Raw genomic sequence first — 16,196 nt, 5'->3', positions numbered from 1 at the left:
CAGCCTGGGCAACAGAGAGACCCCATCTCCCAAGAAAAAAGAAAAAAAAAGTGAACGAAGGATATGAAAAAAACATTCCTCCAAAGAAGGTATACAAATGGCCAACAAGCACATGAAAAGATGCCCAACACGATTAGACTTTGGGTAAATTCAAATCGAAACCTACATACATACATTAAAAAGTAACAAGTGATGGTGAGGATATGGAGAAATTGGAACCCTCAAACATTGCTGGTGGAAATGTAAAATGACATAGCCATTATGAAAAACAATTTGGCAGTCCTTTAAGAGTTACACATAGAATTACTATATGACCTAGCAATTCCATGCCTAGGGATATATCCAAGAGAAATGAAAACGTGTGTTCACACAAACACTTGTACACAGATGTTCACAGCAGCATTATTCATAATAGTCACGAAGTGGAAACAATCCAAATGTCCACCAACTGATGAACAGGTAAACCAAATGTGGTACAGCCAATACCACATATTGTTAAGTCTCAAAAAGAGATAAACTAGTGTTACTTGCTACAACGTGGATGAACCTTGAAAACATCATGCTATGTGAAAGAAGCCATACACAAAAGTCCACATACTGTATAAATCCACTTATATAAAATAGCCAAAACAGGCAAATCTATAGTAACAAAGTGTTATTAATAAGAGATCAGTACTTGCCAGGGACTGAGGGAGAGGCAATCAGGACTAACTACTACTAGGTGTGAGGCTTCTTTTGGAAGTCATGGAAATGCTCTGAAATTAAGCAGTGGTAATAGTCGTAAAACATAGTGAGTACATTAAAACCCACAGAATTTTACTTTGCACTGGTAAATTTTTATGTGAATTATATTTCAATTTTTTTTTAATTTACAAAATATTATGTATTATATTTAATTTCCGTTTGCTGTCTGTCTTACCTTTCTACAATGTAAGCTCCTTCAGTGCAGGAACTTTTGTTCTTATCTGTATCCCCAAAGCCTGGAATGGTGCCTGGCATTTTGTAGACACTCAATAAATATTTGTATTTTATGTTATGTATATTTTACTACAGTAAAAAAATAACTGGTTGAAAGGCTGGTTGAAATTGAGCTCAGCAGCATGTCTGGATAGCACGAAGAGCCCCGCTTTGCTACCCAGGCTCCTTTCTCTGCTCCTCAACAGGACTCATCTATGCTCAAAGGTTGCTTTGCCTACCCCTGCTTCTGTGTGTTGCTCGCTCACTTCCTCCAGTTCAAATTCTACACTTCCATTTAAGTCTCCTTTTCTTCCACTGAAGACTTCATGGCAGAGTTGTCCCCTCCCTCCTGTAGGCTCAAACAGACCCCTAGACACACCTGCTATGGCAGTGATCACCGTGCAATGCAACTGTGCCTACTATCTACACACTTGAACTCCAAGAGAATAGTGATTGGGTCTAGTTCTTTTTTTTTGGTGGGGGGAGACAAGGTCTTGCTCTGTCGCCTAGAATGGAGTGCTGTCTACTTCATTTCTATTGCATAGTCCCTACACCATAGTAGTTGCTCACTACGTATCTATTTAGGGTGACCTTCTCTCACTCCAGATGCCCAGAGCATTTAAGCATGCTGCCTGGGTGTCCCAATGAGGCACCTGCTCATATACTGCAGGAGGACTGCTTTCTGCTGCTGATGTCCCTACTGAGTCCCTATGATGCACTGAGCACTGCAGTAAGCCTTACAGAGAAAGATGCTCTGGACCTGGTCCCCACCACTGAGCAGCTGGCAGTCTAGTAAAGGAAGCGGACATATAAACCTGTAAACTGTTAAAAAGTGTAGCACTCTGCTAGAGGCACATATAAAATGCTATGGAAACAAAAAGGAAAGAACAATTAATTTTGTCTGGAAGACAGGAAGGGAGATCAGGGATGTGTGTAGAAAAGAAATGATACCTGGAGCTGGCCTTAAAGGATGAGCAGAAGTTGACCAGGTGATCAGAGAAAGATGGTATTCTCAGCAAAGGGAAAAAAGCAGACGCTTAAAGAGAGGAAAATGCATGGTCTACTGGGTGAACGAGAAGTAGTCTGGAATGGATTATTAATGGTTCATGTGGCCAGGGGAGGCTGCAAGGGAAGGCTGCGGCTTTTTGAGCAGGGCCTTCCATTTCGTGATGAGGAATATGGACTCTAACAGGCAGCACATGGTCTTGGGAGGGTTTTTCAGTGAGAGAGTGACAAGAATAGATCTATGTTTCAGAGAAATTACTTCAAAACAAAACAAAACAGAAGAGGCAGTGGCAGTGGAGTTAGGGAAACTGATCATCATCAAGTCAGGAGTCGGCTGCAATAGTCCAAGGAAGAGATGAGCAGGATCTCAGAAAAGCAAGAACAGAAGACAAAGAGGAAAGGACACTGCAAGCTCCTCAAAGGGGAGCTCCATTTTTCTAAGCAGTGCTTGAGAAGTGTCTTGTCCAGGCAGAGCAGCAGCCCTAGTGGGCTGATTACCCAGGAAGCCCTGGAGAGGTGGCACTGACCCCGGTGGCCTCGTGTGCTCTTCACCACGACCGGGTAGCCCAGGGGCTCAGCTTCATCAATCATTTTTGAGAAGTCTTCATGCCCACCTGCCAAGAAAAGGTAAAAGTCAGTGAAGGTAAGGCGGATGGTCACCCCAGCCCTGACCCTCTGTAGGAATTCTTCTGAGGCCTCATCTCTCTCTCTAATTAAGGCCGTTCAAACACATTTGATTCAACAGACTCACATTATGCACCTGCAAGGTAAAAGGTGGGAGCAGAGAGGTAAAGAAACCAACATTTAGCAGGTACCTTCTATGTGGTAAAGGCTTCACATGCTCTAGTCCATGTAATCCTTATATCATATAGGCAGACACTTGACCCTTTACAATGGCTGTGGTAGGTGGAACCCCAAGATACCTGCTCCCTGGTTTACACACCTTATATAACCCCCTCTTCTAAGTGTAGAAGGGACCAGTGACTATGTTGGATATCATTCCTGTTATTTTGAATTTAACAGAAAGGGAGATGACCCCTGGTGAGCCTGACCTAATCAGATGAGTCCCTTTAAAAAAAAAAAAAAGGTGAAACATCAGAGAGTCTCTTCTTCTAGCCTTGAAGGAGCAAACTGCCATGTTGTGGTGAAGGCCATGTGGCAGGGAGAGGGGGGCAGCCTCTAGAGGAGAATGGCCCAACTGACGGCTAGCAAGTAAGTGGGCGACTTAATCCCGTAACAGCAAGACACTGACTGCCAACAACCAGGCAGCTTGGAAAAAGATCCCAAACTTCAGGTGGGACCACAGCCCCAGCCGACACCACGATTTCAGCCTATGGAGACCTAAGCAGAGAACCCAGCTACGCTGTGGCTAGACTTCTGACCTACAGAAACTACAAGATAATCAATGAGTATAATTTGAAGCTTCTTAGTTTTTAGAAGTTCGTTATGCAGCAATAGAAAAGAAACCAAGCCTGGGAATTTGTCTCACCCAAAATTAAGGTATGACTCTGAAGCCTGAACTGGCTCTACCATACTCCTATAAGCCTTATTTTAAAAAATATGAATAATGATGTGCATGAAAGTAGTTCTAAATTGTTTTATGAACTGAGCTCCTATATATACTATATCAAATATAATCTTTTCTTGATAACTTAGGGTCAATGTCATGAATATTAATGGCTGCACTATAATACCCTGAGGGACTACCTCTGCCCTCCATTTAATGGTACCAAACTAGTGCACTTTCTAGTTTGGGAATCTGGTTTCTTTAATGGTTTGTCACGTTCCTTGCTGTCAGATGTCAACTAATATGTCTCACTGCTGTCACTATAGAGCAGAAGGAAGCCTCTTTTCCTGCTTCTCTTTGCTGTGGGGTTAGAAAGGACAAAGCAACTTGTGAGATGATTTTTCCAGCACAGGGGAAACTAGGTTCCAGATGAGAGTCCGGTGGGCTTTCCCATTCATTAAGTGAAAGAGGGAGGTTCAATGCTTGTTGGAATTCGTGACACATATTTAGGCTGTTTAGAGGTCCTTCTTTTCACTTTCTAGTTCTAAAAAAATGTGCTGGATAGATGTGTTTTGTAGGTACACTGGGGTGCTGGTTTCTCTTGCTGCTGTAACATATTACAACAACTTGGTGGTTCAAACAACACAAATCTATTGTCATACAGTTCTGTAGTCAGAAGTCCAACACAGGTATTACTGGGTTAAAATTAAAATGTTAGCCAAGACTGGGTGTGGTGGCTCATGCCTGGAATCCCAGCACTTTGTGGGGGTCAAGGTGGGTGAACTGCCTGAGCTCAGGAGTTTGAGACCAGTCTGGGCAACATAGTGAAACCCCACCTCTACAAAAAAATACAAAAATTAGCTGGGTGTGGTGGTGCATGCCTGTGGTCCCAGCTACTTGGGAGGCTAAGGTGAGAGGATCAGTTGAGCCCAGGAGGCTGCAGTGAGCCGCGATCGTGCCACTGCAGTATACTCTGGACAACAGAGCAGAATACTGTTTCAAAAAAAAAAAACGTTAGGCTCTAGAGGAAAATCTATTTCCATGCATTTTCCAGGTTCTAGAGGCTCCCCACTTCCCTTGGCTCCTGGCCCTCTTCCATCTCCAAAGCCAGCAATAGCAGGTAGGGTCCTCAAATGTCATCACTCTGATCTTCCCCCTTGGTTACGTCTCCCTCTGACTTTTTTCTGCTTTCCTCTTTCACTTTTAAGGACACATACAACATTGGGCCCTCCTGGATAATTTAGAATAATCTCCCTATCTTAAGGTCATCTGCTTAGCAATCAACTCCATCTGCTGCCTTAATTCCCTTTTGCCATATAACCTAATATAATCACAGGTTCCAGGGATTAGGACATGGGTATCTCAGGGTGGGGGAGTGGCATTATTCTGCCTATCACGGGCAAAGCAAAATACTCTAGAACACTAACAAGACCTGTCTAGTTCATAAGAGTGCTAATGATTTAAAAAAAAAAAAAAAGACAATGAGGCAGTGAAAGTAATTAGGGGTATCTTCATGAAGAGGATATTTTGTAAGAAGGGAACTCCCAACTTCCAACCATCCCACTGATAAGCTTACGTTCTCTCTAGCCATCCTTTCTTCCCTTCTTTACGATGCAGTAAGAGAAGTCCTCCTAATCCATCCCTGCCCCACTGTGCTTTAGACTCCCTTTCTCACCTCCCCAGGGATCCTGCACCCTCTCTGCTATATATTCAACCTCACAATTCCTAATTTCACAGGCATTTTAAACATGCTCAGTTCTCTTCCATCTTAAGCAAATAGAGTCCTTGTTCCTTAAACCTGCATCATCCCTTAACTATAACTTTGTATCTCTAACATCCAGCCACTGAGAGTTATAGACCATTTCCTCACTTTCCATTTATTTCTTCACCCCTCTCTCCAGCACTAAGCTGAAACTGTATTCATTCAACTCCCTGTTGCTGAACCCAACACACACACATTATGTTGTCCTTTTGGAATCATGCAACACTTTTGATGACACCATCCTTATATTCTCTCCACTGGCTTCTGCAACCTCTCTTCTTTCTCTTCTCACCTCTCAAGTAGTTGCCCTCCCTCTCCCCCTCCTTCCTTCCTTCCTTTTCTTTTCTTTCTTTTTTTAAAGGCATGGAGTCTCATTCTGTCACCCAGGCTGGAGTGCAATGGCATTATCATACTTCAAAGCAGCTTTGAACTCCTGAGCTCAAATGATTAGTTTCTTTTATAGATTCCTCTTCCTGTACCCATTCCCTAAAGGAGGAGTCCCCAACCCTAGTACCAGACCATGGTCTGTTAAGAACCGGGCAGCATATCAGGTGAGCAGTGGGTGAGCAAGCATTACTGCCTGAGCACCACCTCCTGTCAGATCAGTGGTGGCATTAGATTCTCATAGGAGCTCAAACCCTATTATGAACTGTGCCCTCCTTATAACAATCTAACTAATGCGTGATGACCTGAGGAGGAACAGTTTCATCCTGAAACCATCCTCCTCCACCCCACCCCCAATCTGTGGAAAAACTGTCTTCCGTGAAACTGGTCCCTGGTGCCAAAAAGCCTGGGGACCACTGCCCTAAAGGATTCCCTCTTTTAAAAAAATGTTTGTGTTAAAATATACATAAAAGTTACCATTTTAACCATTTTAGGTGAACAGATCAGCCCTCTTTTCTTCCTGCACAATCTCCCTGAGTACTCTCATCCATTCCTGGGACGTCACCTCACATAATGAAGGTTTCCAACTACACTTCCCTAGTCTGCGCTTCTTTCAGAAGCTTTGATTTATCTGCTGCCTACTAAATATTTTTATTTGCATGCACTACAGATGCCCCAAACAGATCATGTCTCAAACTGAAATAATCTCTCCCCTACAATCCTTCACCCCCTACCCATCAATCATCTTCTCTCCTTTCACATTTCTAGTCTTAGTGAATGTCTGCTTTCATATCTGGTTGCTCAGATCAGAAACCAGTCACTCTTGATTCCTCTCCATACTCTCATATAGAGCAATCATCATGTCCTATTATTTCTACGACCTTCACAATTCCTGAATCTGTTCACACATCTTCATTCTCACTGTTTAGACCATCATTGCTCACTGGGACTATTTTAAAGACCTACCAGTACTTGTCCTGGCTCTACTTTGCCCCTATCCAATTCCTTCTCCACAGTGTAGCCAAAGTGATCTTCTGAACTATAACTCTGATCAGGCCACCTCCCTGATTAAAGCCCTCCCATAACTTCCTGTTAACTCCCAGGATTAACCCTAATCTTCACATGCTGTATATAGTGCCCTCTTATCTTCCCAGCCTTATATTTCAACTGTAACTCTCTTAACATTCTACAAACTACTCAGAATACCACCAACAGGTCAGAGTGTCTCTCCCCTCTGGGTCTTTCTATATTCTGCTCTCTCTTTACATTAACCCCCTCCCACAATCTCCCTTCACTTAGCTAGATAACGTCGGCTTAGCTCTATGTTAGCCCTTTTAGGAAGCCTTCCTCAATATCTAAACTGACTTGGGAGCACTCCCATATACTCCTGAACCGCTCTGCACTGGCCCTTATCATGGCACTTTTTACACTGCTCTGAAATTGCCAGTTAACTTGTCCTCTGCCTCCGATGAACTGGCAGTGCCTTGAGGGCAGGACTCTCTTGCTTACTGCTGTAGCCCAGTGCCCAGCATGGTGCCTGGTGCACAGTGTGGAATGACTTACAGAGGGGAAGATGCCAAGCCATTTTCAGATAGAAAGGCCAGGATAAAGATTTCAGATAGAAAGGCCAACATGTTGAATCAACAGGCTCACATTCAAAAACCACAAAGATACTAGAAGGTTTCTAGAGAAAGAAAACAGAGATGCACGTGATTTGGGAAAATATGTTCCAACTGTATTTCAAGCTGACTCACCATAGGAGAAGGTGTCTGGCATGGGGACTCCATGTCCAGCCAGTTCTTGGAATGTCCAGAATTTGTTGATGCAATTTAAGATGCTCTGTGGACGATTGACCAACCGGCAGCCCAGCTTCTCCAGGTGTCGCAGGACAGTGATGTCACTGTCTGACTGTACTGAGGGTGTGGGTACCCGCACAAGTACCACATCTGGGAAGGTGGTGAGGGCCTTCTGGTTTAGCTGGAGGCCTGTAATTTAAGGACAACAGTGAGTGCTGTGCCTGCTATCATTCAGTCCACCAGAAGAAATGGTTCCAACAAACTCTTCAAGACTGAACCTAGCAGGAACAGGGCCTCAAAAATGGCCCCCTGGACATCCTGATGTAACAAGGAAACTCTACAGGCAACCTTATACGCCAAACAAACGGGCAGATGATCATGAGGAAACGCAAAGGAATGAGCAGAAAGAAAGCAGCATAACCAGAATAATCTAAGTTAAAAGAATCCACTGGAGATATGTCGTCACCTTCCTTCCCATAGGACAAGTATGACTCAAAGTGTAGTGGCTTGGGAGGCTGAAGGCTTAATGAAAAGGAAACAGTTTAGCCCACTTCAGGAATCCCTACCACTCTTGGCACATTATACAGCCTTTTTTCCTTTTTTTTAATTATTTTTTGGGGGGACAGGGTCTTACTCTATCACCCAGGCCAGTGCAGTGGCATTCGCTTGGTTCACAGCAACCTCTGCTTCCCAGGCTCAAGTAATTCTCCCACTCTGACTCCTGAGTAGCTGGAACTACAGGCATGCACCACCATGCCTTGCTAATTTTTGTGTGTTTTTGTAGAGATGGGGTTTCGCCATGTTGCCCAGGCTGATCTCACACTCCTGAGCTCAAGCAGTCCACTTGCCTTGGCCTTCCAAAGTATTAGGATTACAGGTGTGAGCCAATGAGCCCAGCTAGGCAACCATTTCAATGATTTTATCAATATAATGAATGCACAAATGTCAATGTTAAGTGAAAAAACAGGATACAAAATTATAAGTAATGCATTATGATCTCAACTATCTAAACAGATACAAGTTGGGAGCAGCTAGAAGGAAATATACCAACATTTTAACAGTGGGTAATAGAATTACAGGTGATTTCTTCCTGATATTTTATATTTATCTTTATTTTCCAAAATTTCTCTAAGTATTTACTACCTTTATTACAAAAAAACTTTCTGAAAAATCAATCTACTAAAAATCAATTCAATTAAATATAAAAAACTAGAATGCATCCAAAGACAATTAATCCACTTCGCGAGAGGACATGATGCCGTATTCCACTGAGTTAAATGGGAATATTAGCTTGACGTGAAGACCCAGAAGAACAAGAGCACAGTCTTTAAGTTTCTGAAGGGCTTCAGTGCAGAAAAATTATTTGGCTTGTCTTCTATAACTCCAGGAGATAGATATCCGTAAGAGCTTTATTTTGTCTGTCTGTTCACTGATGTACCCTCAGTGCCTAGAATAGTGCCTGCTGCATGGTAGGCACTCAGTGTTTGTTGAATTAGGTAGAAGCTACAGGGAGATAGATTTGGGCTCAAGAAAATGGATACTTTTCCATTCCCTTAGGAGGTAAGGGCCAAGGTTCGTTTATCACTCAAGGATGGTATAAGGGAGAGTGCAAGGGTAAGAGGGGTTGACAGCAACTTGCTTGGTCCCTCCCAGTCCTGACATCCTATGGCTTGTATTACTCTAAGTCATTACCTAGGTCTCTGTGGTGCACCCAGAATCTGGTGATGGAATGATTCAGACAGGATATGGGATGAGTAGGGCAATGAGAAGTTAGTTCAAGGAATTACTCGGTCTGCCCTAATGAACCTTAAAGGAGTCTCTAAAATGCTCTAAAGAATTTATTTTATTTTTTAGAGACGGGATTTTGCTATCACCCAGGCTAGAGTATAGTGGCGTGATCATAGCTCACCATAACCTCTAACTCCTAGGCTCAAGTGATTCTGCCACCTCAGCCTTCCATGTAGCTGGGACTACAAGTATATACCACCATGCCTGGCCAATTAAAAAAAAAATTGTGGAGATGCAGTCTTGCTACATTGCCCAGACTGGTCTTGAACTCCTGGTCTCAAGTGATTGTCCTGCCTTGGCATCCCAAAGTGCTGGGATTATAGGCATAAGCCATTGTGCCCATTAAAAAACAATTTACAGAGACACCTTGTAGGCTTTAACCTAAAGCACCTTCTATTTCACAAGTAACATACTGTATAACCACATAATTCTAGGGGGGAAAAGGGTGCTAATGAAGTTACAATTTCACCAGGTGATGAATAATACCAATACAAAAATTCTAGGCACAAGGATGAAAAACAGAACACGGCCGGGCGCGGTGGCTCACGCCTGTAATCCCAGCACTTTGGGAGGCCAAGGCGGGTGGATCACAAGGTCAAGAGATCGAGACCATCCTGGTCAACATGGTGAAACCCCATCTCTACTAAAAATACAAAAAATCAGCTGGGCATGGTGGCGCGTGCCTGTAATCCCAGCTACTCAGGAGGCTGAGGCAGGAGAATTGCCTGAACCCAGGAGGCGGAGGCTGCGGTGAGCCGAGATCGCGCCATTGCACTCCAGCCTGGGTAATGAGAGCGAAACTCCGTCTCAAAAAAAAAAAAACAAAAAAAACAAAAACAGAACACACACAAAACTACTACATGGCTCTGAGTTGCAGTTTCCCCCAATCTAGGAGGTATTTTACTGATTTAAAAGGAAGGGGTAGGTACCATCATTACAATAAACTATTTTTGGTACTTCCACTGATCATGTGAATCCAAGGAACTGGAACTAATTCTCAGGGACGATTTATAAAGAGCATCCGGGTTATCTTCACTTTGCCATCAGGAAACAGGATCACTTATAGATGCTTTTATTGTTCTTTGAAAAATTCCTTTGCCACTTATAACCCATTGGGGAAATAATATGAAAGGTAAAAGTAAACCAGCCATGTGTAGTAGCCTCAAAAGTGGTTGGAGAAAAAAGAAAAATATTCAAGTTGCTTAAGATAGAACACCCAGGACAACATTACACAGTGAGATAATATACGTGGAAATGCTTTGAAAACTATAAAATGCTCTACATATGTAAGGCACTGCCATTACTACTATACAGACATTCTACTAAGCAAAGTAAGACAGTTTATGGAGATTTTTTACCACCTCACAAGAAAAATGGCTTTACAACAGAAATGTGACCTAGAGAAACGAGAAGCAGCAAAAACGTCTGGCTTTCCAATCCCAACATGAGACCACAGACAAACAGTTAAACTTCTAAATGGGAAGAAAAGAATTCAATCATTTCTGGAAATACCAACCACAAGTGGACAGAGACAACTCAGCCTCAACGAGCAGATTCACATAGACCTAGGAAGTCTTACCAGGACTTCATCTCTCTTCTCCAAAGGTAAATCTTTGGGCCTGGCTCATTCCAATTGAAGCCTTTAATAAATGAAGAATGGAATGGGTTAAAGTGTAGCCCAAAAGGCTCTACTAAGCAGTTAGACAGATCAGGTGCAGCTGGCTGTCCAGCCCTGTGCAGAGGGGGACATGACAGGTTTAGGGATGCAGATGCAAAACGAACTACAATCTCTGCCCATTGACGTAGCTCTGACTTTTTTTTTTTTTTTGAGATGGAGTTTCACTCATCACTCAGGCTGGAGTGCAACGGTGCATTCTCAGCTTACTGCAACCTTCGCCTCTTGGGTTCAAGTGATTTTCCTACCTTAGCTTCCCAAGTAACTGGCATTACAGGCGCCTGCCACCACGCCTGGCTAGTTTTTTTTTTTTTCTTTTTTTTTTTGTATTTTTAGTAGAGATGGTGTCTCACCTCTACTAAAGATGTTGGCCAGGCTGGTCTCGAACTCCTGACCTCAGGTGATCTGCCCACCTCCCAAAGTGCTGGGATTACAGGTGTGAGCCACTGCACCTGGCTCTAGCTCTGACATTCTTGCCATGGGCAACTTCACTTGCCCCTTGCTCTTTCCCATTGCCACTGCCATCATTTTTCTAGAAGTAGTAGACGAGAAGCAGTTGCTCATAGTGGCTTCAGTAGGAGCAACATTTCTGCACAGCCATCACCAAGGACAACTTGGGTTTAAGGCTGACGCTTGGCAAACCTGTCTGTAAATTTTGAGACCTTTAACCACTTAAGTAATCTCCTCTCAGGAAAGGACCTAATAAACTTAATACAGGAGGAGCTTAATGTATCACCTTTCCTAGGATTCTTAACATTTCCACTGCAATCTACAGACCTCAAGTCAAGGGAATTAAGAGCTGATGCAGGATATCAGGAAGAACACGGTTCTGCTTGGCTGCCAGTCAACAGACCCTCAACAATGAGAGGCGCATGCCCTCCAAGAAGAGATTTCACGTGATTGAGTACCCTAGTGCTCTTGTGGATCACCTTAATTTGGGGAGAGGGAGAGGGAGAGGCAGCTGAGTTATTTCTGGAATATTTTAGGGTCTCCCACACTCATGGGTTGGACTTAAGATTTATGTTTAGCCTCAAACCACTTAAAAAAAAACAAAAACTAAAATGACCACTCTATCCCCAAACAGGTCATCAGACCTCAAACAAGTTAGGACAGTGACCAATTGCCAACCCATTCAACACCAACTTTTTGAAACCAAAATAATATTTTCTCTATATTCTAAAGAGAATAATCTACTTTTGTGGGTAACTGTGTTCCGATTTCTTTTTGTATTCTCTATTTATATTTGGAAATATTTTAATGTATTAAAAACAGAGAAAGCCGAGGTAACTTTTCCCAAAGAACACAGTCTGTTTTTTCTAACCCATATATTGGGTTAAATTCTACATAACTAGGCCGGGTGCGGTGGCTCTCACCTATAATCCCAGCACTTTGGGAGGCCAAGGCGGACAGATCGCTTGAGGTCAGGAGTTGAGACCAGCCTGGCCAACATGGTAAAATCCTGTCTCTACTAAAAATATAAAAATTAGCCGGCTGTGGTGGTACGCCCACCTGTAATCCCAGCTACTCAGGAGGCTGAGACGAGGAGAATTGCTTGAACGCAGGAGGAGGATATTGCAGTGAGCCGAGATCACATCATTGCACTTCAGCCTGGGTGACAAGAGCGAAACTGTCTCAAAAAAAAAAAAAAAAAATTCTACATAACCAGACTTCTGCATTTGTATGTGCAATAGTGAAGAAATGACTTTATAATAAAGAGAAACAGCTTCAGAAACGACCACATCTTTACTGGAAAGCAGAGTTCTAAAACTTAACCATTCTCAGTCATCATACTAATAGAGGGAAGTAGAGGCATGGGTAATAAAAGGTGCTGCAGTTCAGATTTAAATTCAGACATCATTTTAACTGAGCATGTGTTGTGTTTTAGGTTATTTGCTAAGAACTTTCACATATTATCTCGTTTAAATTAAAGGTGTCTTATAATACAGATCCTTGGAATAGATTTGACTATAAATGTCTTAGCATTTACACAAAGCCAATACATGAGTCATCACCCTCCAACATGTGCACACATGTCACTCCTGTATGTGTGCACACATGTGCATCCTTGGAATCATGCAAGAAAGCTTTAACACTAAACGGATGTCTGGTATGCTAGAAAAAAACCTTCATGTACAAAGCAAGAAGAAAAAATAAGAAAATAGCAGGATACTGAAGCATGGAAGCAAACAAGGACCTCACTTACGGTAGCTTTTAGAACCATTTTATTTGAGCAGGATCATGTAACAGTGGCTGGCAGTGAAACTCTGAAAGTCACCAGAAAGGAATCAACTATATAAATAAAGTGGATAATCCACTTAGCAATTCAGATTATCTTGTGTCATGAGGATGTTGTGTCATCCAAACATGACTTGGCGCACCTCCATCAGTTTCCACCTTTCCTCTTCTTTCTATTCCACCCACAGCATTTTCTCATAAAATAGTCTTTACTCTTAACAAGTAGATGACACACCCCTCCTCCTTCCCTTAAGTTCTTTGTGACAATGCTCAAAGAAATCTCACCTCCACCTCATTAAAACCCACAGACATTTATGTGGCCATTTTCTCTTTCCATCAACTGTGATTTTGAGGTTACTTAATTCAACTTTTATTGAACTGTTTGGTATGAGTCAGACATACTATTAAGCAGGAATGCAAAGTTGAACTAGGCAGTCTCTATAAACCAGGGGATTATAGTCTCCTCACAGAGAAAGATACAGACACAACTTAAATATTCATTCATTTTTTTCCACTCATAAAACACGTTTACTGTTCCACATATTCATTCAGTGAATATTTATTTAGCATCTACTTTGGGCCAAGCCCAGTGTTAGTTTGGTTTCCCTAGAAGCTCACTCTGAGAAAAGAATTTAAGTGAAAGTATTTGGATGGTAATTTCAGGAAACTCCGGAAGGGGCGTAGAGTAGAGAATGGGGCAAACAAAATGTGCGCTATCAAGTGAGTTACCACCTCCCAGCAACCAGAGCTGAATCCCGCTGAGGAACTCTAGGAAATGGCTTACTGAGTACAAGCACTTCAGTTATTCCACCTGAGAGGCCAGGGAGTTGACGACTTCAAGTTTTTCTTTTTGTTTTGAGACAGGGTCCCGCTCCGTTTCCCAGGCTGGAGTGTAATGGCATGATCTCGGCTCAGTGCAACCTTTGCCTCCCGGGCTCCAGTGATCCTCCTGCCTCAGCTTCCTGAGTAGCTGGGGTTACAGGCATGAGGGACTACACCCAGCTAATTTTTGTAGAGAGAGGTTTTCACCATATTGTGAAGGCTGGTGTCGAACTCCTGAGCTCAGATGATTTGCCCGCCTCAGCCTCCCAAAGTGCTGAAATTTAATAAACTCATAATGTCTACCTATCAGGGCACGAGCCACTGTGCCTGGCCAATTTCAAATGTTTATACATCAACCCAGTTTTTGGTTAAGCCTGCTCCAGGGGCATGGTGTTAATTTTCTGACCCTTCTGGCTTGCCATACGTGTGTGAGCAACATGGGATTCTGTACCAGACAAAGCCCTCTGACAGATGCAGGTGCTGGTAGTCAGAAGCCGGGCCCCAGTGCGATCAAATGGTAAAAGCCAAGAGACTGACAGGGAAGGAACAGGCACTGTCTTCTTAAGGGCTGGGCATGGGAGTTGAGAGGTGTGAGTAAAACAAATAATATCCCTGGAATTTAAGAAGACAGGCCACACACAGTGGCTATTCATGCTATTAATGTTGTGTGTAGAGCACCTGGGTCTTGTTGAGCAGGGGGAGTGAGAGGAGACTGTAACACAATGTGCTAAGTGCTCCAACAGACCTACATCAGGGTGCAGGGAGAGCAAAGGAGGAGCGAGCAGTTAGGATGATTATGTCTGCCTGGGGAGAGAGAAAAATTAAGGAAACTTTCAGAAAGGAAGTGTTGACTCCTAGTGCCCCTAAGCTCTAAAGAAATGCATAAAACTAATAAATTCATAATATCTACCTCTCAAACAAATCAATAGTAAGGCATTGCATCTTATCGGCACTGAGTTCAAGAATGTCTCAGGGCTAAAATAAGTCTGTGGAAAGGCCCTTCAAAAAGTTGAAACATGAGATGAAAGGTAATTTGGCAAAGTGGATGCAGTATTGGCCTTCAAGTCAGAGACCTGATTTTTTTCGCTGCTATCATTTAGCTTGGTAAGACACAAAAATCTCTTTGGGTCTGTTTCCTCTTCTGTAAAATGGAAGGGCCCCAGAACTTGGCAAACCTTCCTCCCTCATCTCCCTCACCACCTCACAACATGATCTTTCTTCAGCCATGAACACAAAGCTCAGCAAGTCCTTCTCCTCTGTTCATATCAGTCACCCAAGTCTCAGTCTCCATCACTTTCCTGGACTCTAGACCCCATATGGCTCTGACACTGCCTTTTCTAATTCCACCCTCCACCTCTTCCCATATCCACTCTGCCGCTGAAACTCAATGGGCAGAAAATTCCCTTATCCTCAGCCTTTTTGACATGCCTTCCTTTCACCTTCCTTCTTTTTCTGAGTCTAGCTGCATGCTGTCTCTCACCAATGACACTGCTTCCCCAACAGCCCTCTAAGTTGTGGCTGTTTTCTGCCCCTTTCATCTTCGATTACTGGGCCTAGATGTCCTCCTTGCTCCTCACTGCAGTTTCCAGACCATTCTGCCTTCTCTCCTCCCTAAAATACCCGGCCTGAATCTCATCAGGCCACACAACACATGTCCCTTGTGCAGGCTGTCTACAGACTCCAGGTCACACCCTGTCCTTGAAGCTTTAGCTCCTGACTTACTCCCACAGGGTCATAAATATTGGTGATTTCCATGTCCCTGTGAAGAATCCTTTCAATGCCAAGGACTCTCAATGTCTTGACCTCTTTTTCTCCAAGGATCTTGTCCACCATCCCACCTCAGCTACCACTCCTGGTTACATTCTAGACTTTGTGCAAACACCCTAATTCTAATCTCCAACCACTCCTCCTATCTTTCCAGCTTGCTTCCTCTAGTACCCCACGTCCAGCTACCATCCATGGGTACCCCCATCTTTTCACTGTCCTTCCCTTCATATCTTCAACTTCCCTTCTTATCCTATTCAAACTCCACTGTCAAGCACTATGATCACTTCCTACATATATCCTCAAATCCTTGCACCCACTTATTGTTTAGTTAAACCATATCTCTGGTCAGACTAATCCAGCCCTCTACTTCGTGTGTCCTCCTTTGCAATGAAACATACCTAGAGAAAATACACGAACCTCCTGACTTGTCTCAAGGGCACCCTTAATGTTGTCTGACAATCGTTATATTTCCCTAGTCCCTTCAGTCAACCTCAGCCC

General features: G+C 43.2%; 1 protein-coding gene across 1 annotated transcript in view; it reads right to left on the bottom strand.

Annotated features, from left to right (window-relative positions):
* RIMKLA (ribosomal modification protein rimK like family member A) overlaps nucleotides 1-16,196 on the bottom strand; it is a 43,974-nt gene that overhangs the window by 18,294 nt on the left and 9,484 nt on the right. Inside the window, exons 2-3 of the mRNA XM_032247162.1 lie at nucleotides 7,370-7,600; nucleotides 2,490-2,576 (exon numbers count right to left, since the gene is read on the bottom strand). Of these exons, the coding sequence (XP_032103053.1) occupies nucleotides 2,490-2,576; nucleotides 7,370-7,600 (318 nt within the window). The remainder of the gene's footprint in view (nucleotides 1-2,489; nucleotides 2,577-7,369; nucleotides 7,601-16,196) is intronic.

This window comes from Sapajus apella, unplaced genomic scaffold (genome assembly GCF_009761245.1).
Source record: "Sapajus apella isolate SASKATOON/1434 unplaced genomic scaffold, GSC_monkey_1.0 scaffold62, whole genome shotgun sequence".
In the NCBI taxonomy this organism is placed as follows: Eukaryota; Metazoa; Chordata; class Mammalia; order Primates; family Cebidae; genus Sapajus; species Sapajus apella.
The sequence above is the reverse complement of the archived record's forward strand: the minus strand, read 5'-3'. Positions and strand labels throughout refer to the sequence as shown.